Genomic DNA, 25949 nt, shown 5'->3' with positions numbered 1-25949 from the left:
GAACACCACTGCAGTTTTAAGCAGAAAGAGGCAATTCAGAAACTTTGTGGGAATTCCAGGCTAGCTTATGCAAGCGTGGTGGCCACCTAAAGCGGACTTGCGCTTGAAGCTCCCAGTCCAGCGTGCTTTCATTAAAGTCAGTCGTTACCGGACCCAGATTACACGATGAGGCCCGTGGTGACAGAGTTATGTGATAACACCAGGTTGTAAGCCTTTACTAAATAGTGTACCCAGACATGCATATGAACAGACAGGCTGTTTCCCAGCCTCCTGGGTCCCAAGGACCGATGGACGAGCGCTGTACCCGCCGCGGTCCCCGTGCGGGGCGGGAGCAGCTGTTGAATAATGCATAGATCGTGAATAATTAATCAGCTCCGCCGCCCTGAACGGCACATCCCATTGGTCAGTGGTCCATTATTGAGTGTGCTGAAGCTGCACGCTAATTGGCCGTAGCCGCACCTCAGGGGCGGGGCGGGGCGGATCCTAAAGTCGGGATTGGTTGCTCGCTCTAGCCATTATTTAGCATTGGTTGCGCGCGTTGGGGGGTGGGTCCGGCGGCGTTGATAGGTGGGGGGCTTCGGCGCCGCTCGGAGCTCCGAGGCGCGATTGGCTGCGGTGGCTCGGCGAAGGGCCGGGCAACGGCTATAGTGCGACGGTCGGGGTGGTGCTGAGCTGCTGAGCCGCTGAGCCGAAGTCGGCGCCGGGTCGGGCCGCCGCCGCTCTCCTCCGCTGTTGCGCGTTGGTTCAGCCCCGCGCAGCGGCATCTCCGGGCGCCGCCGCCTCCGCAGCGCCGGCAGCGCGCGGGGGGCAGTCGGCCGCGGCGATGATGAAGGGGACGGTGGGCAGCTCGGTGGCGGCCGTCATGCAGGAGAGCTTCGGTTGCTCCGTCGCCAACCGCTTCTACCAGCTGCTGGACGACGAGTCGGACCCCTTCGACATCCTCCGCGAGGCCGAGCGCCGCCAGCAGCAGCGCAAGAAGCACGACGAGGCGGCGGCCGCCGGCAGGGCCGGTCCCGGCGGCAGGGCGGGCGGCGGCAAGAGGGAGTCCCAGAAGGAGTGCAAGCAGCCCGGGAGCTTCCCGGCGCCCGGCGGACCGCTGCAGCCCGGTAGGCCGGCGGCGCCTCCTCAGCGGGGCTTGGTGTGGGGCGGCGGCGCATCAGCGGGCGCCGGGGGGGAGGCTCAAGGCCGGCGGGCTCGCCGGAGGCGGAGCGGCCGGCAGCCGGTTCCCTGAGGAGTGCGGTCCCGGCCGTGCCGGTGCGGGCGGCCCGGGCCGCAGCGCGGTGTGTCTCGCCGCTGGCAGGCGCCTGCCGGTACGGGGCGACGCAAGTCTGAGGAAGCCGCGTTTAGTGTATGTACTTGTGTCGTTGTGACTGCGTGCCCACCCGAAAGTCCCGCTGGAGAAACAAGTGGCAGCCGGGGCGTCGCTGCGGGTGGCCGCGCTTGGGCACGCTTTCCCGACGCAGTCTGGCCGAGCTCCCTCAGCGCCTTTGGGCGGCTTCAGGAGGGGAAAACGGGCCTTCAGACGAGTGAATGAAGAGTCCAGAAATAGTCCCAAGAGGCAAATGGAAGAGCATTAACTCTGCCACTGCAGTATCTGTAGTTTTTGTGCTGGTTTAGCATCCCTGTCGATGCATCTTGTGGCTTCTCACCCTGGCTGTTTCCCGTCGGTGTCAGATGCTCCCAGGCTTGTTTTCTTGGTACCTGTGAATTTTCTGGTACTTTAGCTTCTTCAGGGTTATAACAGGTCCAGAAATCTGTGCTTAGGTTGCCTTAAGCTTGCACTGGTGCCCAAACCTTAGAATAAAAACATATTTGCTGGGTGAACTCTTTAGCACGGTGTTCAGGAACGGTCTCGGTTGTTTGTCAGCTGCTAGGTTTTGATACTAAATGTTGCTTGGGGGAGTAGGGAGCCAGTTGGCTTTTATAGCAGAATGTCTGGCACAGTCCTCTTTGCAGCTGGAGGCTTTGCTGGGCTACAGCGCCTTGCATTTGGAGGCATTTTTCTGAGCGTGATTGTTGTTACTTACATGGTATTGTCTTTCAGGTTGCTGGATACAGTATCTAAAGTATCTTGAGAGCTGGCTGACGGTTTGCAAGCATTGAGAACGTCTGCACAGAAGACTCTGGTTTTGCCCTCATGACTTGTAAATTCTTGTTCTCCTGCAGCATACAATGAAGCTTAACACAATAACTGTTCTTAAGATATCTTCTTCATGTAGTAAAACCTACATACAGTAGCTGAACCAAGTGTTTTAATCCCCTAGAAAAAGATGTGGCCTTTGAATCAGGGTTATTGTTCCATCAAGTTTTTGCCAGTGCTGCCAATTCTGTTGCTTAGACTTACAGTCCTATGCTGCTCTGACAGTGATTATTTGACCTTGTGGAGCAGAGGATCTTTCAATGCCAAGTATGCAGTAGTTAATGAGCCTCTTTGTAGAAGGCGATCTTAACAAGTTGTCACTATCCCTTTTGACAGTTGCAAGAAACTCATCTTTTGCGGTTCCTCTGTGGCTGTTGTGTGACTTTGTCAGAGGTCTCTGCCTGTAAGACAAATACATTAGTAACAGGCTTATTTTATTTAAAGGATACTGTACTCTGGTTATCAACAGAAGGCGAAGGTGCCTGTTCAGTCAACAGCAGAGTCTGAAGTCTTGATGTAAAAGTTCTTGAACAAGAACTGGTGGTTATCAGGACCATGGAACCATGTGAAGAGCATCCTTTACTTCCTACTTGTCTATAGGTATCTTAAGCATACAGATTCTGAGTGTAATTCAGTGCTAATGCACAGTGACCCTGTGGAGTGTCTTTGGCTGTTTTCTGCTGCCTTGATATTAAGAAACCCAGTTTCTTGCATAGAGACATCAGGCACATGCATCTTGTTTTAATTTCCTGCTAATTTAAAATGGAGAAAAGACTGCTGGTTTATAGTAGCCTTTGTGCACGTGAATTAACGTCTATCTTAAGAAGAGTTACTTGGTCTGAAAAATGCTGCACTTTCTTTTTTAAAGAAAGTGGCTATCATGCATTTTGTATGCACTGCATGTTTATGTCTTGGGCTTGTTGTAAGGACTGTAAATGTATAGTGCTCAGGATGCTAAACCAGGGAGTTGTGACTTGGTCCTGCCTGTGTGTAGCTGACAAATATAAAGCAAGTGCTGGGTTGAGGGAAAAATCTATTTTTTTTGTAAGAGAGGGGTCAGCATTTTGTTTGTATTTATACAGGATTCAACCATAAAATTCTGGATACAATAAAAGATACAGAGGACTACAAGCTTAATGGTTAAGAATGAATAACCACTTGGAAAGGTCTCCGTACCAGCTCAGTTGGGTGTAAAGCTGCTAATGATGGACAGATTGCTAGAAGAGTACAGCTCTGCTTGGGGGAATGAATAATATTGATTAAAATGACTTAATTGTAAAACTAATGACTAAACTTTTATTAAAAAAAAAAAGAAAGGAACAAAGCACAGACAACAAAACAAAACCCAAACAAAAAAACCCAACAACAACAAACTTAAGCATTTTGTGTCCAGCCCTTCTTAGTGTTGTGGTGGTGGTGGGTTTTTTCTTTGCCCTTTCCCCCCCCCCCCGCCCCCGATTTTGGGCATAACTCCTTCTAATTTAATTTCACCATTTAAGAATTAAACACCATAAAGAATCATCTAGACTCATGTGCACACCTGAATCAGATTCTGATATTACAGTTGAAATGTCAAATTCAGTCTGTATTGCACTAGTGTTCATAGAATAATCACAAAACAGCTCAGGTTGGAAAGGACCTTGGAGGATTGTCTGGTCTAATGTTTCCTGGAAAAAGCAGCAGAGAAGAGCTCATCTAGCACCCTGCCCAATTGCATCTTAACCTCCAGTGATGGGGACTCCACCATGTCCCTGGGTGGATTGTTCTAGTGAATTATTCTTTCTGATACTGAAATGAAACCCCATGCAAGTTGTACCTATTGCCCCTTGTCTTCTCTATGTGGCTCCTTGTGAAGAAAGAGCCTCCTTCAGCTTTGTAGCTGCCCTTCAGGTACTATAATGTTGTGATGAGGTCCCCCCGCGTCTTTTCCAGGGAGAAGAGACCTAACTCCCTCAGTCTTTCCTCACAGGGCAGGTACTCCAGCCCTTTGATCATCTTCATGGGCCTTCTTTCAACACCCTCCGGGCTGTTCTAATTACTGAGGTGTTTTGCTTTTTTAAGTTACAGAAAGTGGTGTCAAAAGTTTAATGTTTTTTATTAACGTGTTATTTCTTGAGTGTATTAAGTCTGAATAAAATAGTCTTTACCTATAGAAAGACTTGAAGCAAGCCTAGTCTATGAACTTGCAATATTTAAAAATTACAGTAGTCTGAAAGGCTTCTTCCAGTGTGATGTTTTGATGTTATAGTGGAAGGTTTACTCACAAAGTTCTGTAAGTCAACCTTTTTTAATTTAGTTCTTCACAGCCTTTTCCAGAGCAGTTTTTACTTGATTTCTAGAGATATTTTCAATTTGAAACAAGCCTTCTAAGAGGCTTGTTGCAAGGTAATTCAGTACTTTGACCTTTAGACTCCAAACTATTTGTTATCAATTCACACGACTCTTAGGAGACTATTTTTTAATCTTTCTTTAAGGAGAAAACAGATTTCATAGCTTAACAAAACTTAGAGTTTTGACCTTAATGATTTTTTTTTTCCTCTTTTACTGACCGTGCTGTTTTGTGATTCTTATACTGTATGCTGAGGATTTGGGTAAAGGCTGTCTGTAGGTATTACAGCTCTTATAATTGTACCACTTAATGTTAACTCAGTTCATTCTTAGCACAGTGGCCAAACTGCATTTGCCAGCTCTTTATTCAAAAGGCTCAGTTGCAGAGCTTGCATTCTTTACCAGTCCAGGCAAATTAAATTTGTTGATCACGCAGTATTAAGCTCTGTTCCGTTGAAATCTCTAAACCTTTGTTGCTAATACCTCTAAAAGGTTTTCTTCTTTCATGTACATTTGATGACTCGTGTAACATTTAGGTGTAGTTCCTGAATACTACATGTTCGTTTGAGTTTCTAGCTATGGTTTAAGTTAATATGGCATGGAATGTTTCTTGGGAATCTTACCTTACACTGTATGCTATTTTCTTATTTTTAAATAACTTATTCAGTTATCATTCTTTCAGCTGTATAGTCATAAGGATTGTCCAGAGGAAAGCAGCAGTAAGCATTTCTGTAATTGAGTACTGGCACATATGAAAACAAAATACCACAGAATAGAGTGTGACTCTGTGTGGTTTTTTTGCTTTTACTTGAGAGAATAGACCAACACCCTCTATGCTACAACCTCCTTTCAGGTAGTTGTAGAGAGTGATAAGGTCTCCCCTCAGCCTCCTTTTCTGCAGGGTGAACAGCCCCAGTTCCCTCAGCCGCTCCTCATAAGGAAGCCTGCAGCACCATGGGGCTGGGTGGCAGGCTGGGCACAGTGGCTGGGATGCACTGTGGGGCAGACAGCAAAATGGTGGCCAACCCATTCCCAGGGTCACAGTCAAGTTCATTCCCTTGCAAAGTCCTGGGGATGCCCCAGGCAGCGGTGCTGAACCCCAGGTGTGCCCCCAGCGCTGCTCCCCAGCCGGCTCCAGCCCATGGGGAAACACATGCAAAGGGGAGGAAGTAAGGTTGTGCAGTCTTAAATGTGCTGTACTCTGAAATACAGCAAAATTAGTCCCTGAGAGTGTGAACTGTCTCTTACTATTTCCAGTTACACAGCTTTGTTGTGAAGGAAGTCAGTTGTCTGTGTATAGGTGTTACTGTGTTACTGACATGTCAATGAAGTAGTGTCTTTGTGTGCAGCCATAATTAATGACAGAGATTGTTGAATTAGAGCACTGTTTCTCCACTTGCCCTCATTCCAGACCAACTGGAACAGCATTCCTCTTTTAGTTTTTGTAGTTACTTCATCTCCTCTGAACTCCACTTAAATTGTTTCTTGTGGCTCAGATTTTTTCATTTAAAAATGAGCTGTTAAGCTGAAAGCAGAGGAAAGAAGGATCTCTTGGAACATGTGGAAAGAGATCTGAATTTAGGACCAGTGGTTGTAGTGCTGTTAGCTTTGTTTTAACATCTACAAGGCAGTTGAAACTTGTCTGGAACAAAAAAAAATTAAGCACAGTTTAAATTTTTTATTTTCTGGGTGGGTGGGAAGTCTGTGCTGAAGGAGCTGTGAGAGGGGTAGGTAACTGAAGTTTGCTGGTACAAGTTTATTTATCCCAGTAGAAGAGCTGCAGGGCAGTGACACAAATTATATCCTGTAAATGAGCTATAAAATGACAGAGGAAATTCACTATCACCAAGTGTAAAATAATGTATGTAGGAGAACGTGAACCGAGGTGGGGGGCAGCGTTGCAAGTTATACTGCAACATGAAAGATTTGCTAATTCAAACTTTGCAGTTTATGAAAGAGAGCTTGGAGTCTTTGGGACTATTACGAGTGGAACAGCAAGTCTATTTCCAGTTGCCATCTGGAAAAGAAGCAGTGTTGAGAATTACTGAGGCAGCATTAGCAAGAATAGAAAGGGAATTATTATGCCTTTGAAGGAATCTAGTCTTCCCACATCTTGAAATGTGTCCGCTCTTTTGGTCACCTCAAAGATATTAAAACTAGAAAAAGCACACATCTTGGGAGAAATTTAAATTAAGGTTTTTGTTTTGAGAGGAGGTGTCTGAGGATACAAAAGGAGTGTATAAAGAACTGCAGGTGAGACTTGGAGAAGAGAAAGGATATTGGTTGTTTTTTATTTTACAGAAATAAAGGGATATAATTTCAGGCAGATTTTGTGAAATAAAGAGAAATTATGCTTTTTCTACAGAGACTGTAATTGACCTGTGGCATTTCTTGCTATAGGGCAATGTTGATGTATCAGTGCATGTATCTATTCACACAGCAGTTTGTGTAAAGGCATGGCAGCCCATCTGTGGATCTGTCCTGTATAAATTGATGCTTAGAGTCTTTGATGCAGAAAACCTTTTAAGGGTAGGTTGCCAGGTGTAAGGTATTTTGTTGTTACTTTTTTCTTTCTTCAAATACGTGCTATAAGACATAAAAGTCTTTCATCTAGCTACTATGGTTGCTTTAATGTTCATCCCAACTGAATCAAAACTACACGCAGTTTGCCTTTGCCCTGTTGCCCTGTGTGCTAATTGGGCAAAATAGAAATAAATTTTGGTTTGGGACTTCTTCATCCCAGACTGCATTTGTGGAAATGGAGTATTGATGGAATCGTCTCACTGGATTTGAGTGTCACCCATATTGCTGGGATGGATTGGTTTCAGGAAGCCTGTGGGAATTCATAAAACACAATGATGTAGCCTTGACAGCGGAGTTTTTGGGTCAGAATATGAGGTTTTTGTGCTCTTTACAGCAGTAACCTTCCTCAGCCTGTGAATTGCATGCCAGCTGCTGCCTTCACCTGTCATGCTCATTACTGGAGGGAATGGGGGAAACAGAGCAAGATTTCTGCTCTAGCTTGTAGTCACTGATTGCATTTGCAAGCTGGGCTCCTTGTGGTTTTTGTCTAAAGTCAAAGTTCGCTGCACAAAACAACTCTTTCTCCCTTAAAAAATAGAAATTAAAGGGTCAGAGCACGCTGTCTCACCAAGAGCCAGTGAAGAGCCCACACAACCTAGAAAACTGTCTCTCCCAAGCAGAAGTCCTACTTGTTTGAGGACAGATGATATGGGTAGAGCAACTTGGTGAGAGCTAGACAACATGACTACAAAGGCAGCTAGATGTTACTGCATTGTTTGAAATCCGTCTGTTAACACATAGATATGCAGTGTCTGGGAACCCAGGCAATGCCGGTCTTAAAAGTACGATTTCTGCTTTCCCAGCTGAGAGTTCTGTGACATATTCAAAACACTCTTCTAGAAAGTCCTCCTATCTAAATGCTGCAGTGTAAACAAAACTCATAGTAAAATATTATTGTGGGAAAAATGAGAACTACTTAAGTATATTAAGTCTGTATAATTCAGAGTTTTAGCAGTGGCTTGTAAAATTGGGATTTTTTTCTGTAGCAATGTCTAATTCTAGTACCTGGTAATTTTAATATTTACAGATGTCTTCATAATAATACCTCAGCTGCTGCTTCTGAAAAAAACCTGGGTCTGTTTAAACAGTTTTAAGCATCGGATTTCTTTTCTGATTCCTCAGTTTAGAAAGTAAAATGACAGGTAACTCAGCCAACAGATGGGGCTGCCGCAGTAACCCCCCCTGGGGAAGTGGAGGTGAGGTGGGGATTGGTGGGCAACATCTTCAGCTGAATACAGGTTACAGAAAAACACCTGAAGCAGAGGTTAAACTTGGTAACTAGGAAAGAGTGATCTTGAGTTTTCAGCGTGATGTTTCTAAGACCTCAGGAAGATGATCCACAAAATGCCAGAGCTTTTTCTGTCATTTTGAAGGAAACCTTCATACAGATTCATATATGCAAACAGACAAGAGGTGTACTTGTAGTTAATGAGCGTTCAAAGCGTAGCCCAGTTCTTTTTAACTGAAAGGTACTATGGCAGTGCTACACAAGATTGCTTCTGTTATGGTTTGGTGTGGTGTGTTTGTATTTCCCCCTCCCCTCTGAGAGTAGCGGGCCCTTCAGTTACTTAGCAGTGAATCTGCATTGGGAAAAACGTATGGTAGAGGATTATAATCTGATAGTTTATGCTATCTCTGCTGCCAAGGTTCAGTTTAGTTTGCCTTTATATGTAGAGCTGGAAGATGTGCTGGTATTTGTGACCTGTTTGTAAATCAGTTCAAGATTCTGCCCTGAGGGTGACTTTGCTTATTAGAGAAGTGAGTTGCTTCATACTGTGGATTACCAGTGGTGCATATCTGTCAAACCAGTTAAAAATGGTTTTATACAGGTAATAAGTGCCACAAATAATCTTTCTGATATTTAAAATCCATCTCCAGTAACTATATCCACCTGTTGGAATCAAAGTGAGATAGCCTTTCACAGAAATCAGAGTAGAACTGACTGCTTTGTTGAGCATGGTCTCTGCTAGTGATGTGTAATACACTGGCATATCTGGCGAGAAGACTTGTTTTGAAGTACTTTTGAATGTACTTAAGTGTACAGAGACCATCTTATTTTAAAATGACATGTGCATGTTCGTTTTTTAACATTGCTTTACTAGTTTTATGGAGCTCTTTGAATACAAAAGTGAAATTGAGGCTAATAGTAAATATGGAGGGAAGATGGTTTCTGACTACTGCATTCTTGCCAAGTTACTCTGTTTAGAATAACTGATGCTTCTGAGAGCCAGTGAGAGGATCAAAAATAAATAAAAAGGCACTCTTGCATTGCACTTGCACATCCAGATGCAAATAAGATAAGTAAAAATGAAGTCAGAACTGAGTAGTCACTTTTTCTATAGCACGATTCCAATATGGAATTAACACTTGTATAGTAGGTGGTGTAGTAGACATGTATGTAGAGCAGACACGTTTCCCAACAGCATGTACGATTCTGTATTCTTTACAATTTTGCTTTTTATTAAAGCATCCTGGTTTGAAAAGCTTACTCAAACTGATTTCAAAAGTTGTCCATTATCTAGAGATCACATCATGATTTTGGGCATGTAAATATGGATCACATCATGATTTTGGGCATGTAAATGCTTGTTGCTCTAAGGACTGAACAACTCCAAATCTTGAGAAGAGACAATTACTGGAATATATTATATCAAGTGGTTTGCAGTCTAAAGAAAACCAAAGCTAGACTTGCTGCTGCAGCGCAAATAAAAGCCTCTTTGGTATACAGATAGGACTGTCCTAACTACATAAGAAAAAGCTATATTTACCACCCTTTGACCTTATTCACCAAGTGGATGGTTCTTTGATGTTTTCTTTTTAAAGATGATGTTACAGACTTCATGCTTGCTACCTAAGCTTTGATCAGAGATCTTCCGCCTCTTAATATTGTAACATAGCATAGGCTTTTTTCTCTTTATGTGCTAGCAACAGAGGCACAGTAGCCAGGACAGTCACTTGTCTACTAACCTGAGTTCAGTAACTTGCCCAGAGTTTCACAGGTGCTTCTTGTGCAAAGAACATCTCAGTTTTGTTGGTCTCAGAGCAGTGTTTCTGTAGTTTCTTGCCTAATGGACTTAAACCAATACTTTTTTCAGGCAATAGTGTAACTGTAGGGGCCTAGCAGACAGAAGGCTTGCTTTCTTCTGATGAACTTTGCTCTAAATAAAGCATAGGATTTGGGAAAATGGGAAAGGAAGTGTATAATGAACTTTATTCTTATGCTAGATGTATATAGGTTGAGTGGAAAACCTCGGTTTATTCTCTCTTCTAATACACAGTTTCTCTGCATTCACTCTGCCCAACCTGTTCCTCCTTAATCCTGACAATGGCCAAACAAAACCCTCAAAAGCTTTAATATGTTTTATCTTGGAATATATTGACATTCTAGCATCAACTAGTGGTATTGGAGTCTTTGTACTTACTGTCTGGGTTTCTGCTGCTTAGACTCAGTGACTTGTAGTGTTGGCGAATGATGCTCTCCTCCATACAGCAGGAATAGAAGGAGGTGACTTTCTTCTGGTTGTTGGATACCATAGCTGTGAGCTTAGAGGTGCAGGCTCAGATGTCTAAATTCAGTTCATCTGTCAAGAGGTGTCTCATGACTAACAACTAATGCCTGTCCCTAATGGTTCCTCTCTTTCCTCCACCTTTGCTCCTGCAGCCATCTTGCAATTCATGTCTTCAATTGAAGCTTCTCTGCCTTGTCCTCTAGTACACTAGCAAGATCTTTGAGAGAACATGAGAGAAACCATTTTTGTTCTCCATTTTGGTGACTTAATGTGAGCAAAATGAGATTTTTCTTTAGTCTTTTTTTTTTTTTTTTCTGTGAATGTCTGAGCTGTGTCAACCCCTGTAGTATTTTTACCTGAGGCAGGTTCATCAATACAAAAGGGAAAGTAAGTAGATGTCTTTAAAACAATGTCTGGCAACATCAACTGTAAGTGCTTTTAATGTTTTGGTGGACTTGGTATTTGAGAGGGTGAAGCAGAAGACTGTAAGCTGTAATCAACTCAGTCAGTAGTTTTCTAACTGCAATTTATTTATTATTAACCTGTTCATAATCTATATTTGTGTGTGTGTATAGGCCAGAAGCAAGCACCTAAGTGGGGAGAACAGCAAGGATTCAATAACAGAGGAGCAGACGTGAAACAAGACAAAACCGAATGGAGACCATCTTTCAGGGAATACCGCTCTTACGAAACAGAAAGACAAGTGGAGATGACAGTGGAAAGGTATGTATCATACAGGGAGAAGTAAGGTGCCTCACAGAAGATCTGCACAGAGGGGGGAAAGGGGAAGACTTAACCTTCTTAAAATGACGACTTAGTTCATTTAGCTTTAATTTCAGCTTCCTCGCAGATTGATTTGGAGCAGTTTTGTTAAATGTTAGAAATATAAGGCAAAACTGAAAAGTTAAAGATCTGAAAACATAACCCCTAGTCTGCAACATAAATGTTCATTTCTGAGCTCGCGTGCCAAGCTTTGCAGAATATGTGGTGCACGCTCCAAGTTAAATGAGTGTTACCGTTCAAACTGAAAATAAACTTTTGTCATACTATTTATTGCTTGGTGAATGCATATCAATTTTGCTTTTTTTTATAAGTACTAGAGAATTCCACTTAAACCTGTAGTGCTTGAGAGTGTGGCTGTTCTTACTTTACGTAACAGTGGTTGGTATTTAAAAAGTTCCCTGAAACTTTTAGCAGTTGCATATAAACCTGGATTTAGGCACTGGCACTATTGCCTAATAAAGTTGCTGAAGATTTGACAGTTTCATAGTGGTTTATGTCCATTTTTAATGCAAAACTAATACAACTCTACCATGTGTTGTGTAAAGATGCACTCTAAAAATCGTACAGTATTCTCATATGCTGATGTATCTCACAGCTGCACAAATGCAACCATATGCTTTTTTTTCTCCTTTTTAACTGTTTCGTAGGAACCAAAATCTGACTAGAATTCTTGGTTTTAGACCAATTGAAAGATTAGACCGTGAAAGGCCAATAAGAGGTCGTGGCAGAGGAAGAGGTGGGATGCGAGGCAGAGGAAGAGGTAGTGGAATACAGAGAAGTTTTGATGGCTTTGACCAAAGAGGAAAACGGGAATCTGAAAGACAAAGTGAGAATGGTAAAACGTAAGTGTTCTGTATTCTGCTGCTTACTTGGTGTACCAGTAAACAATAGTCATCATGGCAGTAATGTTTCTTAGTATTCTTTCCTTTCTTCTATATCCAAGTTGCCTGACAAAAAGTCAATACTGATTTTAGTTTGAAGTCCTAATGAAAAACAAAAAACCAAAAAACAACAACAAAAACCAAAAAGAAAAACCAAAAAACCAAACCTCTTAAACTCACAGAACCGTGTTTCTTTCTCTAGAGGAATGAAAGCAGATGATAAAAAGGGTGGAAGTGGAGTTCACAACTGGGGAACAGTTAAAAATGATACAAGGTACAACATAACTTGTGCCCACCATAGATCATCATTTTACATGGCTCGCCTTAGATCATCATTTTCTGATCACCAGTTGCATGTTCATTTTGAGCTTTATAAGGCTTGCTTTCTATTAATTGTTACGCTGAACGTAGTTTTACATTTTTCTGAACTCATCTTCTTCAAAGTGGTGAGATTTATTTATAGCAAAGGCATGGTGGTATTTCTTCAGTTAAGACTGCCAAAATCTTTTGATTTAGGCCAATTTGTCTTTTAACTGAAATAAGTTACAATTTTTCTCAATAGGTGAGTCAGTGGAACTCTGGTATTAAATGGCATTGCTACTAAATGCTGATTAAAAGATTGAAGCTCTGTTAGTGGGCTTAAAATCCACTATCTTTTTCTCAAGTTTTATTTATCATTTCAAAATTGCAAAGCTGTAATACAATTCACTGTGGCTCTGGAGGTAATATTTAGCTGACTCTACCGCTGAAGTACACAGTAACAAAATGTGATGTCATATTAATTAGATTTTAAAAAATGGCAGTGTTCAATTCTGTGTTTCTCTTATAGTTTTCTGTTCAGACTTGCAAAAAGCTCACTGGAAATGTTGGCTTTTGTTCATTCTTTGCACCTAGCAATATGCCACTTTTTTCCAGTAGCTTTTGTTCTCATATGCATATAGAACTCTTTATTTGATGGCTGATAAAGAGTAGAGAAAAGGCAGCACTTTGAACTTGGAGCAAACGTTTCTAATCATGTACACATTCTTTCACTAAATTGTTTTAAAAACAAAATTTCATTTTTAAACCTTAGATCGTGGATTTGGGCAATTTGGCTAAAAGTTTGAAAAATACAGCTTTGATGGCTTCTAATTTGGGGGGCTTGATATTCCAAGTTCTTCTGAAAGGCTGTACTAATATCTGTCTCTTCTATAATATTTCATACTAAAAGCAAAAGATTGGCTAGGTACTTTGGCTTTCAAAACAAAGGATCAGCTAGATTAACATAGTTCTGAGCTGATAGCAGAAACTCACGGACCAAAAGCACAAAACCAGCTTCTTGTGGGATGTCATGGAAGGTTGTGTGAACTTCATAAAGTACAAGAAAATTAAGATCCCTTATTCTCCCTATTTAATTTTTGTTAGTTCAGTAGCATCAGAACTTACAATATAAACATGAGGTATCAATGCTTTCTTGTCATGTGGTGCCTGTGGTAGAACTGACATTAAACTGGAGTTACATAAACAATGATGCTTAATGATGCATCAAAGCTAGAAGGTGTTAATATTAAATATGTATGCCTACCAGTGGAATAAAAGCGTGCTATTGTTCTCAAATGACAGTGAACCGGTGTTCATGTTACAGAAAATACAAACTTGGAGTATGAATTGTACAATTTTAATAGTTGAAAAGAAACAAAAAGGCAAACCTAAACATCAGTGATATGCTAATCAAGTACTGGTATTAGTTTTCATAATCGAATTATTTTGTCTTCATGCATGCTTTTCACTCTTTTTGATTAAAAGTACATAGAAGTTGAATTTTCATAATACTTCTCATTTTGTTAGTCACTTAACTACTTAGTAGATCTACTTTCTGCTTATGATCTTAGTGTTTTTCTCCTCTATTTTTTCCCCTCCAAAGGAATTCTGGAAAAAAAATCAATGTGTTGGTTTGCAAGGTTTTTTTCCAGTGTGACCAATTAAGACTTGGTGGTTCGTTTGTGTTGTGTGTTTTTGTTTTGTTTTTTTTACAGTTTTAGTGGGATGGAACAGACTACTACTATGGAAGAGACTGCAGAAACAGCTGAGCAGCCATGGACATCTGAAGGAGAGCCTCTGAACAAGTATAGTCTGACTAAAATATTTTCTGTATAAATGCAAAGAAAACAATTGACTGTTACTGATCTACTTGTATGGGAGGCACCCTCGAAATGTGAACTGTAAAGTTGTGCCAGTGCACATATTTAAAAATAGAAAAGCTTTGTCTATATTTCTGAGTCAAGAAAATGCATCACTGACTAAAGCTTGGTTCATACGGCAACAGATTGCATTGAATTTCCAAGTGATGCTTACATTCCTAAGATCTGCTGATAATTTGAGGAGCTACATATTGTCTGTTACCTATTTAACTTAGCTAATTTGTAAAAGCTACCCTGCTTTTTAAAGTTTTCTATGAGAAAAATATTCAAGGTGCCTATGCAATCATACAAACACAAAACACATGAGGATAAAATTCTCTTAAGTCAGTATTCATCAATCACTAATAACGATGCTGTTGTGATCTGTTCATGAAGGGCCTCTGCAGAACTTGAAAAATTTGCTGGAATTGATCTTGGAGTGACCCTTAGAAGTAGGGAGAGAGAAACCTGCCCCTTGTCATCTGACTTTCATTCTTACCAGTGTTCCGTAAGAACTTACTTCACATGAGAGAAACACTGGCTTAAGAAAAATTAACTAGACAATCTTGTCTAAGAGACTTTAAAGAATAATCAGATAGCATATGGTAAATATTTTGTAGTGAGTGAAAGACGATCAGTTCAATATGTCAGCCTTCTCTTTTGTTGCTATGAGGTCTTCTTTACCTAGAGATGCAGGTCCAGTTATTAGTGGCCATAGTTCATTTCTTAATTATAAAGCTACTTGGGACTACAGAACCTATTTTATATGTTCAGGTTGTATACCCTGTAAGAAATTGAGTTGGTGTAGCTTGGATTTATTTTAATTTTAAACTAGCTTTCAATATATATAGCCAGAGGTGGGTATACATGGGGAAATCTATCTCTGAAATGGAGTGACTGTGACTGGATTTCAAGAAAACTGTTTCTAGACTAACTTGAATCAGATGGGTAGTGTGGATAAACTGCCAAGAATGCATTGTATTAGCTAAATATTAAGAGTTATTCAGCTTTTTTTTTCATCAATTACTGGTACCCTGACTTGTTTCAAGATCCAATTTAAGCTCTTTGTAGATGTGTCCTGACATCAGTTTCTTGTAGAGTGTAAGGCATGAGAAGTATATATTTAGTGGCAAAGGCATCTGGCGGAATCTGCTGGTTGTCTTTAATTATTTCTCTTTCTCAGAGGTGACTAGGTATTTGGTCAGACTGTGAGCCTTTCTGGAGATTTTATTCCTTTTTAGGTATTTAAAAAAAGCTTTGTTTAGGAATACTCCACTGAAATCCGTAAGATTAAAAAATGCAAGTAACCTACAATTACAAAATTCTGCATTGTGTATTTTTTCAGAGCAGTAAATATTGTCCTGAAGACTCACAAATCTGTATACAAAACATGAATTACATACACCTTATTCCACTTGCCTTTGAGGGTAGTGTCAGCTTGGTGACTGTACTTATTTTAAAACAGAAGAGAAAGCATTGTGCAAATAGTGCCTAGGTAATCAGAGAGGGTTGTATGGCATAGATCTTAAAAAGGTGGATTTTTTTTTCTTGTTTGGTGTGGTTTTGGTGGGTTTTTTTAATAATTTAAAGCAAAAGCTGGTGCAGTATGGTTTTCATGCTTTAGGTTTTATTTGAAGGTCCTGTATGCTGTGCTGGTTTGACTAAAAGCAAGTTAATTTTCTTCATGTAGTTAGAAACTATTATTTTTCATAGCTAGCATGGTCATTGGATTTTGTTTGAGAACAAGAAGATAACACCCCAGGACAGAACAAATATTTTTCTTAAAGTAACTTTACAGTATCTTTGACTTGGAACAAAGGCTTGTTGTATGGGAGATCAAGGTCTTTCTGGGCTCTGTCTGCAGGTGTGAGGCAGCGGGGAAGGGGGGCATGGATGGGGCAGAGCTTGACTGACACCCAGGCTGATCAGTGAGAATATTCCATGCCATTGGTGTCGTGCTTTCTATTTAAGGAGAGTTGTGGTTTTTATTTCTGAGGAGATGGAGACCTGTCTGGTTCTGCTCCATTTCGGTGAATTTCCATTTGGGACTTTCCTTTAGTTCAGTGTTTTGCCATCCTGCCGTTTTGCAGTGGCTTCTGGGCCTTTCTGCCTTTTTGGCCTTTTCACTTTCCCTGCCCAGGATCGGCTGTTCAGGACGTGGGTGCTCTCTCTTCATGAGACTGGCTGCTCGGCATGGATGGAGCTCTTGAGGAATTGCGTTGCGTATCTTTTATAGTCTATTTTCAATTTTATAGATATCAGTAGTAGTAGTGGTATATTGGTATTACTATTTTATTAAACTGTGTTTGTCTCAGTCCACAAGTTTCTCCCTTCCCTTCTGATTCTCCCCCTATTTTGGGGTGGGAGGAGTGAATGAGTGGCTGTCGTGGTTATGATTGCTAGCTCGGTTAAACTGTGACATATGCTTAGGTTGCTCATGCTCTCTGGAGTTACTGTCTTCTGTCAGGTAGCATACAGCAGCAAAAGCTAGTAAGTCTACCTTCTGCTTTCACCATAGCCTCAATACTGAGAGTGTAGGGGTGTGTGTTTGCTTAAGCTACTGCTAGGATAGTTCTTGTTTTGACACTTAAATGCAGCAGCTCCAAGGAATTAATTTCTTTTCTACTGCTTTATTGCACTTGTGTGCTTGTAAGGAGAGATGGAAAGCTTGGGTTTGTTTCTTCTCTCGTTCTCTTTCCCATTTAAACTGTTTCCATTTAAAAGAAAAGGAAAAGTATTCCTGGAAATTGGGAGTAATCTGTCTGTGGGGAGATACTGTATAGCTTTCTGCTGTGGTACTGGCTAATTTCAATGCAACTCTGCAAAGGCTTCTGTGGGCTGCTTGGCTTCAGGACTGTGTCCACATTGTTGTTCTTGAGCTTCCATTTGCAAAGTATTGCAGGACAAGAGTTTCTTTCATACTTCTATAATATAAATCAAGTTATTTCTTTCCATATCTTCAAATTTCTTTGAGGGTACCAACAGTATGTCTTGGTAGCATCCCAAACTGCATGCTAGTAGTTGGAGTTTTTTGCTGCATGTAGTAAGTGTAAAATACACAGCTAGTACAGCAGTATAAGCTTTCATCACAGCTGCTTGCTGTTGAACTTGTCTTCACACTCTGAACAATGTAATACACTTGTGTTGACTGATAATTCAAATTAATAGATTTTTCTTTTTAACTAGTATGACACTAGTCTATTCAATTCCTATCAAAGGTATTTGCAGAGTTAGTATTTATTATTTAGGGTTTTCTTCCATTTATTCACACAAGACTTTCTTCCTTTTTGGTGGAGCTTTGTATTCTTCTGGTCATTTAACAGGAAGCTTTCAAAATTTGTCCTCAAGTTTGCTGAGCTATTTGCCTCTCTTTTTTTGAGTAGTGACATAAAGCTATCCATGGACCAGACCAGATCTTCATAAGTATTGGGTCAAGTGCTTTTCTTCTATAGTAAACCTGTACAGTTGTTGCTTGGTCTTATAATGTTTAACTTTGAATTTTGCTGAAACTGGTGATAATGCTCCTGTAAATGATGTTTAGTAGGAAAGACTCATGTCATTGGTTTCTTGATAAAAGCTGAATAAAAATTTTGTGTTGTGCAGCTGAATAATACAACAACCTATCTGAAAAAGACCCACTATCATTATTTTTATTGATGTGAAAACAATCAGTAGAACAACTGAGCTGAATGTCATTCTTTTCCATTTTCATTTCTTGTGCATATCTATGTGTTATTGTAGAGCTATTCCTGCAAGAAAGGTATGCACATTAAACAAGGTGTAGCTAGAAGGTTATGGTGATCTGCTGAAAACATGGAAGCAGTAGGAACCATTACTGAGGGCTTTCATTTGGTGTTTTGGTATGTACTTGCATTGTGAATTCAGTTTATCTTTGTCCAGAGGCCACACTTATGTGTCTAGCAATATTTTGCAAGCATGATTGTTGGTGCGCCAAGGAGCTTATTAACCTGATGAATGAAAATAGGCACTAAGCAGTTACTAAAATTTGTAAGGTTAGAAGGTAGAAAGTAATGCACGGAGCTCACTTTCATGAAGGCTTGGTGCACAAAATTAACCTACTACAATCAAGTCTCTGTCCAAAATGTGATATGCACATTGCTGTGCTTCACTAATGAGAGGTGTTTCCCCTTGGGAGTCTTGGCATCCTAAAATTTGTACTACTAATAACCTAGCAGTTGAAACCATCCTTTGGATTAAAAAATCAATCTGGACTTTGCAGTTGAAAAACCAAAACTTTTGCAGTGTAAATCCACCAGAATTTACTCTAGAACAGGCATGTGGTTGTTTTTGATAGATGTGTCCTTTTGAAAGCAATAGCTGTGATTGCTTTTTTGAGAGATCAAGTTGCTGCGTAGTGAAATGTCCTCGTGTTGTCTTATGATCATAAAAATTTAGATCTGAAAGTGGTCTTGCTGACTCAAGGCATCACCAACCGTACCTGTGCTGCTTCTCCTACCTCTCTGGTTGATTTTAATGCCCTACTGACAGAGATTTCAGTGTCCCTTGGTGGTCTTTCCAATACTTTGAAAGTAGAAACTACTTTGTTATTTTTCTTCTGACTGTCTTGCTTTAACATCATGGATATGCAAAATTTTTTTAGCATTATGTATGTTTCCTCCTCAGCATCTCCTTAAAGGCTTCCCATGTAGATAATGTATTTTAGATCTCATAGCTATCTTGTGGTTCTATTCTGGCATTTCTATCTGTTCTTATGTAGAAGACATTACTCAGCTGAGACCTTGTTTTGCATCTGCCCTGAAGAAAACTGTTGATGTGTCTCCTTATAAGAGTACACTGTTGCAGAAGGGACAAAGGCTATTTATTTAAAGTTCAGCTTGACTGGGTTACCTCCAGTACTCTTGCACAGTTTGGGGTCCCTCCTTCAAGCTGCCTTGCTAGTGGTTCTTCCTGTGTTTGGGCAGCGGATACTTTTTGCCTGAGAGTACATATTTCTTCTTGTCCTCTGGACTTCCAGGAGGTGGTCGCTTTGGTTGGTTGTTTTCAAATCACTTGCTTGGTCTCTTCAGCATCTCACATGACTGGTCAGTTTTTCAGTATTCTTGAACACCTGTGCTATTGCCCTTTCCTTTTTGCAAGCTGTGTGCCACAGGAAATGCAGTAAATGTATTATGTATCACACTGTGGATAACTGCACAGAGCTGGCCTTAAAACTCTGTTCAAATGCTTGTTTTTCATTTGCAAATTGAAGGATTGACACCTACTTCTCAAGTACTTGTTGCAACCAGTTCTGTATCTTTCTGAGACTCTTGCTGAGGACTGAAACAGGGTCTCCCTAATGGGGTGAAAAATTAGGAGGAGTTTACTGATTCTGTCCTGAGATAGTGGTTTAAGAAGAAATTAAAGCAATTTAATAGAGCCCCTTTTTGTTAGTTTACTTCCTCTTTTTTTTCTTCCTCAGGGTGCTTGCAACTAGTCTTTTTCCAACATCTATTCACAAAACTGAAGCTTCAAATAATTGATCAAAGATTTTCTGATTTTCTGGCTTCTAACTCTTGAGGACAGCAAATAGAAAAGTTTGGGGTGCAATTGGTTCTTAATGCTCTTACACATGGAACAGTATATGTTGTTTTTCCAGAAGCAGCTGCATCTTTTGCCAGTATCCTTTTTATTTAACTCAGTAAACCAGTTAATTTTTTTTCTTAACAGTCCTTCTAATATAGTTTCAGGTTGTCTTCATCAGTATGGAGCTACAAGCTGCTTACCAGACTTTTAACCTTTAACTTCCGATCACTCTAACAGGCCAGGAAGGCATGTCAGAGGCTAGGCATAAGGTGCAGGACTTTTGCATGTTTTTTAATTTACTTTTTCTACAAAACACATTTAAAACTGTGTTCATCCTAGAATAAAAATTGAAGCCTGTCTTACGGTTTGATTCTGCTTCTATGTGTCACATGCTGGGTGCTTCAGGAAAATATTGTACGATTTTGACTGCCAAGAAATAGATTGGTTCTCTTCAATATCAAGTTAGAAAAGGGAACAGGCCCGTTCCTATGTAGGGTAGTTCTAAATGTACAGAACACTCCCAACAAATGTGTCTGTTCTGCTAGGTTGTTGTACAACTTAAAAAACCAAAATGCACAGTTCACTGTCATTTGACTCTGAATCTTTCCATGATAAAATAAATGTCCAACTTGCATCTAACCAACTGTATGTTTACGTTGGAAAAACTATCAGCATTTGATAGAAGACTTGGCACTGCCATTGAGGAAAAATGAATCTATAGTTTTACCACCGGAAGGGATCTAACGAAAGGGTTTTCTGGAAAAAATCCGTGTCAGGGAAATACTTAACCAGCTTTGAGCACTACTGCAATGTGTAAGGGTTTTGTTTGGGAGAAGGGAGAAATGGTTTCTCAAGTGTCTGGTGGTAATCAGTGCAGCTTTTCCTTAGCATTCTGCTCTTAATGAAAAGGTACACCTGTAGTGTGCTCTAATAGCTGCTGGTCCTGGGCAAGTCAGTCTTGGTCAGCATCAGAAAAGTGGCAGCAGAGTAGCCAAGCAATGAAGAGTGGAGAAGAATCTTTGGTTTTTGTCTTACCTATCTTGTCTTATGAATACAGACACAAAGCCCTGGACTTCTATACTTCTAGTTCAAAAATACGCAAGGCATATTCTGATGTACTCTGTATGTTTTTCTTGAAAATATGATCATTATTGCACTTTGTGACAAATTAAAACTGGACTAGATTTAATCTGGTTTTGCCAGGTGATAAATACTGTGTCCTTGTGTGCTACTGCATCTGACAAAAGAAATCAAAAAAGCATCTTGTGAAATTAACAAATGAAATGTTAATAGTTATGTAGAAGATCCCATGGTGTGATCATCTTGTCTTTTGGATGACTGAAAGCTGTGCTGAAACATGAATCCATCTCATATTGTCATCTTTCAGTACGAGTCAATAAAGCCATACAACTGGGGTGTTTTAAGAGTGCTGCCTGGTATGCTATTTCTTTTTTTTTTTCTTACTATGGCTGTATTTTCTAGGAGTAGAGCCACTGTTAAACATTAGGGTTGAGAATATACCAGATCAAAACACAGACTGGTTTTGTCTAGAATCCAAGTCCTTGAACTTGCAATGAGACTGGATAAATACCAGAAGATACTACAGAAGGCTGGAGACAGCATTTGCTCATATGACTAATTTCAAACAGGCCATAAGTATGTTTTCCAATTTGCATTAATGTAAAACTCACACATCAAGTTACTGTGGAGAGTAAGTGAAACTGAGGATAGTAACTTGGTGAGAAACATTCCAAATGTTTTGTTTAGTATCCTTACTTTAGAGATTAGTGTTCTTGTTCATTCTGGCATGTTGCAAGCTAATGGTTTTTACTTTACAACTATAAACCTTTAGAGTTGCTGAAGGAGAGCCAATGGAAGAAGTAGTTCAAGAAATGACGTTAGATGAGTGGAAAACTCTTCAGCAACAGAATCGACCAAAGCCTGAATTCAACATCCGGAAGCCAGAATCCACTGTTCCTTCCAAAGCAGTGGTGATTCACAAGTCAAAATATAGCGATGATGTAAGCATTGCCTCAGGAATTCTGTAAACTCTGCTTTACGCCCAGAGTTAGGAAATTGTCTCTATTCTTTTCCTACTAGTTTTAGTATAACCCAAACAGACTAGAAGTTTGTATCTAAGTTTTGTTACTGTAATGACATGTATGCCCCCAAACTTGCTTTAAACTTACAATATGTTCATTTTCTTCTCTCAGATCATCACTCCTGTTTTGTATGCAAATACATAATCTATTAAGTTATTCTACATTATGGCTCAGTCTTAGCAATATAAAGCCTTGCTGCTGCCACCTATGTAGATCTCTGGTAATGCTGCTAGAGAAACTTGGTTTGCTGAACACTTCTTATCCTAACTTTGAATCCCATTTAGCTTACTTGCTGGTATACACTTGTACATATATATTAAACTCAGGTTTTGGTATCTGTTAGTGTGGATACTAACTGTCCTATTTTCTCATGTGTGCTGGATCCCTGCTTTTATTGTGTATTTAGAATATATGATTTCCCCCCCGCCCCAAACCCTGTTTTAGGGTCCTGCTTCTTAGAAATAACTCTGGAGAGCTTGTTCTGCATGTATGAATGCACATACTATCCTTTGTCTAGTTCTAATATAAACATAAAAACTTGCAGCTGTTTGTCTTAATCAGTTTAGGTCATTGAGTGTTTCCAGGGACAGACACTAATACTGAAGTGGCCTGCATCATTTTTAGCCTGGCTTTTGGTGGTCACAGTTGTCATTATCCTATCTTCCTTCTCTGAGGGAGATGGTGGTAGGGATGAGGAGAAAATCTTTCTCAAGCTCTGAAGAGAGTATGTAAGTGTGTGAAGAGTGTATGCAAGTTGCTGTTCTTTTTGTCTGTAAAGTTTCTTGGCTGGCAGTATCAAGAGACTTTGTCAAAATGAATGTAGAATAAGAGGTACAAGAACTGCATAACATGGACAACTCAAAACTCTTTGTTAGACATTGGATAAAGTGATTCATCACTGTATGGTATGAGTTTACATATGTGTTAACATTACTACAGTGCATGTTAAAATTATGATGGCAAATAGTCTTACATCCACTAACTACTAGGAATACAGAGAGTTAAAAACAACAGTAGTCTCATAGCTGCAGACAAATAGACTAACAGATCAGGTAGTAGCCAAATACTGTGCTTTACTATGGGCTTTTAACAATTACTTGAAGATAATTGCAGAAGTAAGTAGGTTAAGCCTGATTCTCTAGTCCTTTAGAAAACATTGTAGATCATATTATTTCTGAAAAAGCTCTTCAGTGTTACAGACCTGGTACAGAAGAATTTGTTGCCGTGACTCTGAGCCAACAAAAGCTATCCCAGGCATCTGGGAAGATGCAATTGCCTCACCTCTGTTAAAACCCTGTGCAAATTAAGGCCTGTCTTCTACTCTGGATGTCATCTTGATTTATCTGCTGCTTAGTCTGTTATAAAAGTATGCGTGTGTTTATGTATTGGGGAGGGGAGAAGGCTGTACATGGAAGCTATAGGCTTTAACCAGATCTTCTTTTTAGCGGCAAAAAGAGAACTTTGAAGATGATTCTCATATCTTTCGAAGACCAGTGAATGATATAACATCTTGGCTGGATATTAATTTTGGGAGTCTTCCTCGCCCTGGCCGTGGATCAAGAGGAGCACGAGGTGGTCGTGGTCGTGGCAGAAGAGTTGAGGAGACAGGACCTCGACCAGAAGTAGTGGTAATGATTTTTGTGGTCTTTGCTTGGAGAGTGGTTTTTTTTGTTGTTGCTGTGTGTGCATCCCACCCCTTTTTGTGTGGAATAATTGATTACTGTAGTGACAGGCTTGTTTCTAATTCCTGCCTCATAGTATTTTGGTCTGGTTATTTTGGTTTCCTGACCCATATCATGTTACTCAAAATTAAGTATCAGTTCAGGCTCACAACCCTTAACACATAAATTTCAAAAAGTCTGATTCCTAGTTGCTGGGATGGTAACTAGAGGAAAGGATACAGCAAAGATTTTCTTCTGCAATGAGTTTTTATATAAATTTGAAAGTAATTAAAATTACTAAAGGCTTGTATCCCTTACAAAAAATTCCAGTGTTGTACAGTAATGGCAGTTTGATAACTGGGAGTGAGATAAGTAAATCTGGGATCCTGCAGATGAAGACAGAATCCAACAGCATCCTACAGAATGATACAAGTGTTCAATTCAACTATTAAAAAACTTCCACTGACCTTTTTCTCTTAAAAAAAAAAGCACTGAAAAATGACATCTTTATTCTTCATACTAACTGAAGGTCTCGGTTTAATTCTGCCTAGTATGAGTAAAATACTTCAAGGTTGTGAACTTACTGAATGATACAGAAGTGATTTGATTGATTTGTTTCATCTGAATGAAAAAGGGTCTTTATAATAACAGAGCACAGAGTTTTAAACTACAATCCAATACATGCGGTAGCCTTAGGATGTAAAAAGATAATAATGCTGCTTCTAAAAATGACAGTATTTTGGGTGAGATTGTTTTACTCCTTTTCTTCATTTCAGGGCTGCAGAACTTGTGATCCTCAGGACCACTCCAGGCAGTAGATCAACATTATTTCACACTGAAGAAATTATAGTAGTCATAACTTCTGAGATAAATGCTTAGCATTTTGTCACTGTTTAATTGCAGGGTGACAAACCGCAGCACATGTTTTGTTAACCCCCTCCCCTTTTTGCCCCCCAACCCCCCCCTCCCCACTAAGGAGAGGCAACAGGAGGGCAAAGAGAGGCAAAGAGAGAGAGGACTTGCAAGTTGGAAAAATGTTAAATGTTTTACTAATGCTACTAATAAAATAAAGAAAACAATACATAATATACAAAACCAATCTCGAAAATTCCCAGCAGCAGCAGAGCAGGCACCTGGAAGTCCTGGGTTGGACTCTGCAGCAAACTGGAACTGGATTCAGTCTGTCACTAGGCCTGGGATCGCAGGGACAGCAGGCAGGGTCCTCCCCAGATGTCGGCCACAGTCAAAGAGAGCAAGACGCTCGTGATCTTCCATCTTTACATGATGTATGATGTGGATGGGATGGAATACTTAGTTTGTCAGTTTTAGTCACCTGTTCAGTTCTCTCCTCCTTGCAAATATGCGACGCGCTTTCTTAAGTGACCTTGCATTCCATTGCTATGTCTGGTTACAAAAACATGCAGCCAACTTTAGAGAAGTGCAGTTACTTAGAAGAACTTAGCTGAAAGGAAAATTCACTAAAAGAGAAACTGGTCTGGTTTTTAACAAAACCAGGACGCATTTCTGTGATAGTGATGGATACAAAGCATTTAACTTGAATAGAGGAACCCTTTTCAGGGTAAAATACATGTACATAGCTGTCAGATGCTTTTGAAATGCATTCATTTTTATAAAGCTTCCTTTCTTTCTTTATAGGTGCATCTCGTTGCTCCAAATCCTGATGATCCTGAGGATTTTCCAGCCTTGGCTTGAAGAACCGTGATGAATGGTGGTATTTCAGAGTAGCTTTGGTGTAGCTGTGAAGAGACCAGTTTTATGCTGGTATGGATAAAGAAAGTCTATTGTTACTGGAAAAGCTCTTTGGGTGTTTAGTGTAGAATGGTTGTGGCCCTCTGCTAGTGGAGTTGGGTTCTGGAGATACTGGTGGACTGGCATCCTGCCACAGGTTGCTGTGTCTGCCTCCATTTGTGAAAACTGTGTGGACGCTTACAGTACTTCACTACAAGTTTTCAAATGAAGTTCAAGAGTACAGTGTTTAAAATGTGTATATAGAGATTATATCAAGTTCTCCATGACACCATGGTGAAATGTAAACTGTACAACATAGTCTGAAATTGAGACTCTGTACATTTGAAAGCTGCTTTCCCTGCTTCTTTGAGTGAAGTGTATATTTCACACAGTCACAAGTTGCAGTTCTTCGGAGTTTGGCAAATAAAGGAAGGTGCTCATTGGTTTGGGTTTGAGGCATTATTCTGACAAGTCAGAATCACAGATTGAAGCCTTTGCTATTCAGATGTA

The 25949-nt window shown here is 40.3% G+C and overlaps 1 protein-coding gene across 4 annotated transcripts; it reads left to right on the top strand.

Moving 5' to 3' along the window:
- The first annotated feature begins 675 nt into the window (after positions 1-675).
- Positions 676-25902, top strand: HABP4 (hyaluronan binding protein 4). 4 transcript variants are annotated; one of them, XM_065656517.1, is made up of 8 exons: positions 676-1106; positions 11136-11283; positions 12024-12185; positions 12427-12498; positions 14240-14329; positions 21780-21948; positions 23475-23657; positions 25347-25902. In XM_065656517.1, the coding sequence occupies exons 1-8, from the start codon at positions 824-826 to the stop codon at positions 25401-25403; spliced, it is 1164 nt and encodes a 387-aa protein (XP_065512589.1). In that variant the 5' UTR covers positions 676-823; the 3' UTR covers positions 25404-25902. The 4 variants fall into 4 exon arrangements, with proteins under 4 accessions (XP_065512589.1, XP_065512587.1, XP_065512591.1 ...); XM_065656515.1 differs by having other exon boundaries at positions 11991-12185; XM_065656519.1 differs by lacking the exon at positions 12427-12498.
- The last annotated feature ends 47 nt before the right edge of the window (positions 25903-25949 follow it).

The sequence above is a fragment of the Caloenas nicobarica genome, chromosome Z, assembly GCF_036013445.1.
Source record: "Caloenas nicobarica isolate bCalNic1 chromosome Z, bCalNic1.hap1, whole genome shotgun sequence".
In the NCBI taxonomy this organism is placed as follows: domain Eukaryota; kingdom Metazoa; phylum Chordata; class Aves; order Columbiformes; family Columbidae; genus Caloenas; species Caloenas nicobarica.
This window is presented reverse-complemented; position numbering and strand designations above follow the sequence as displayed.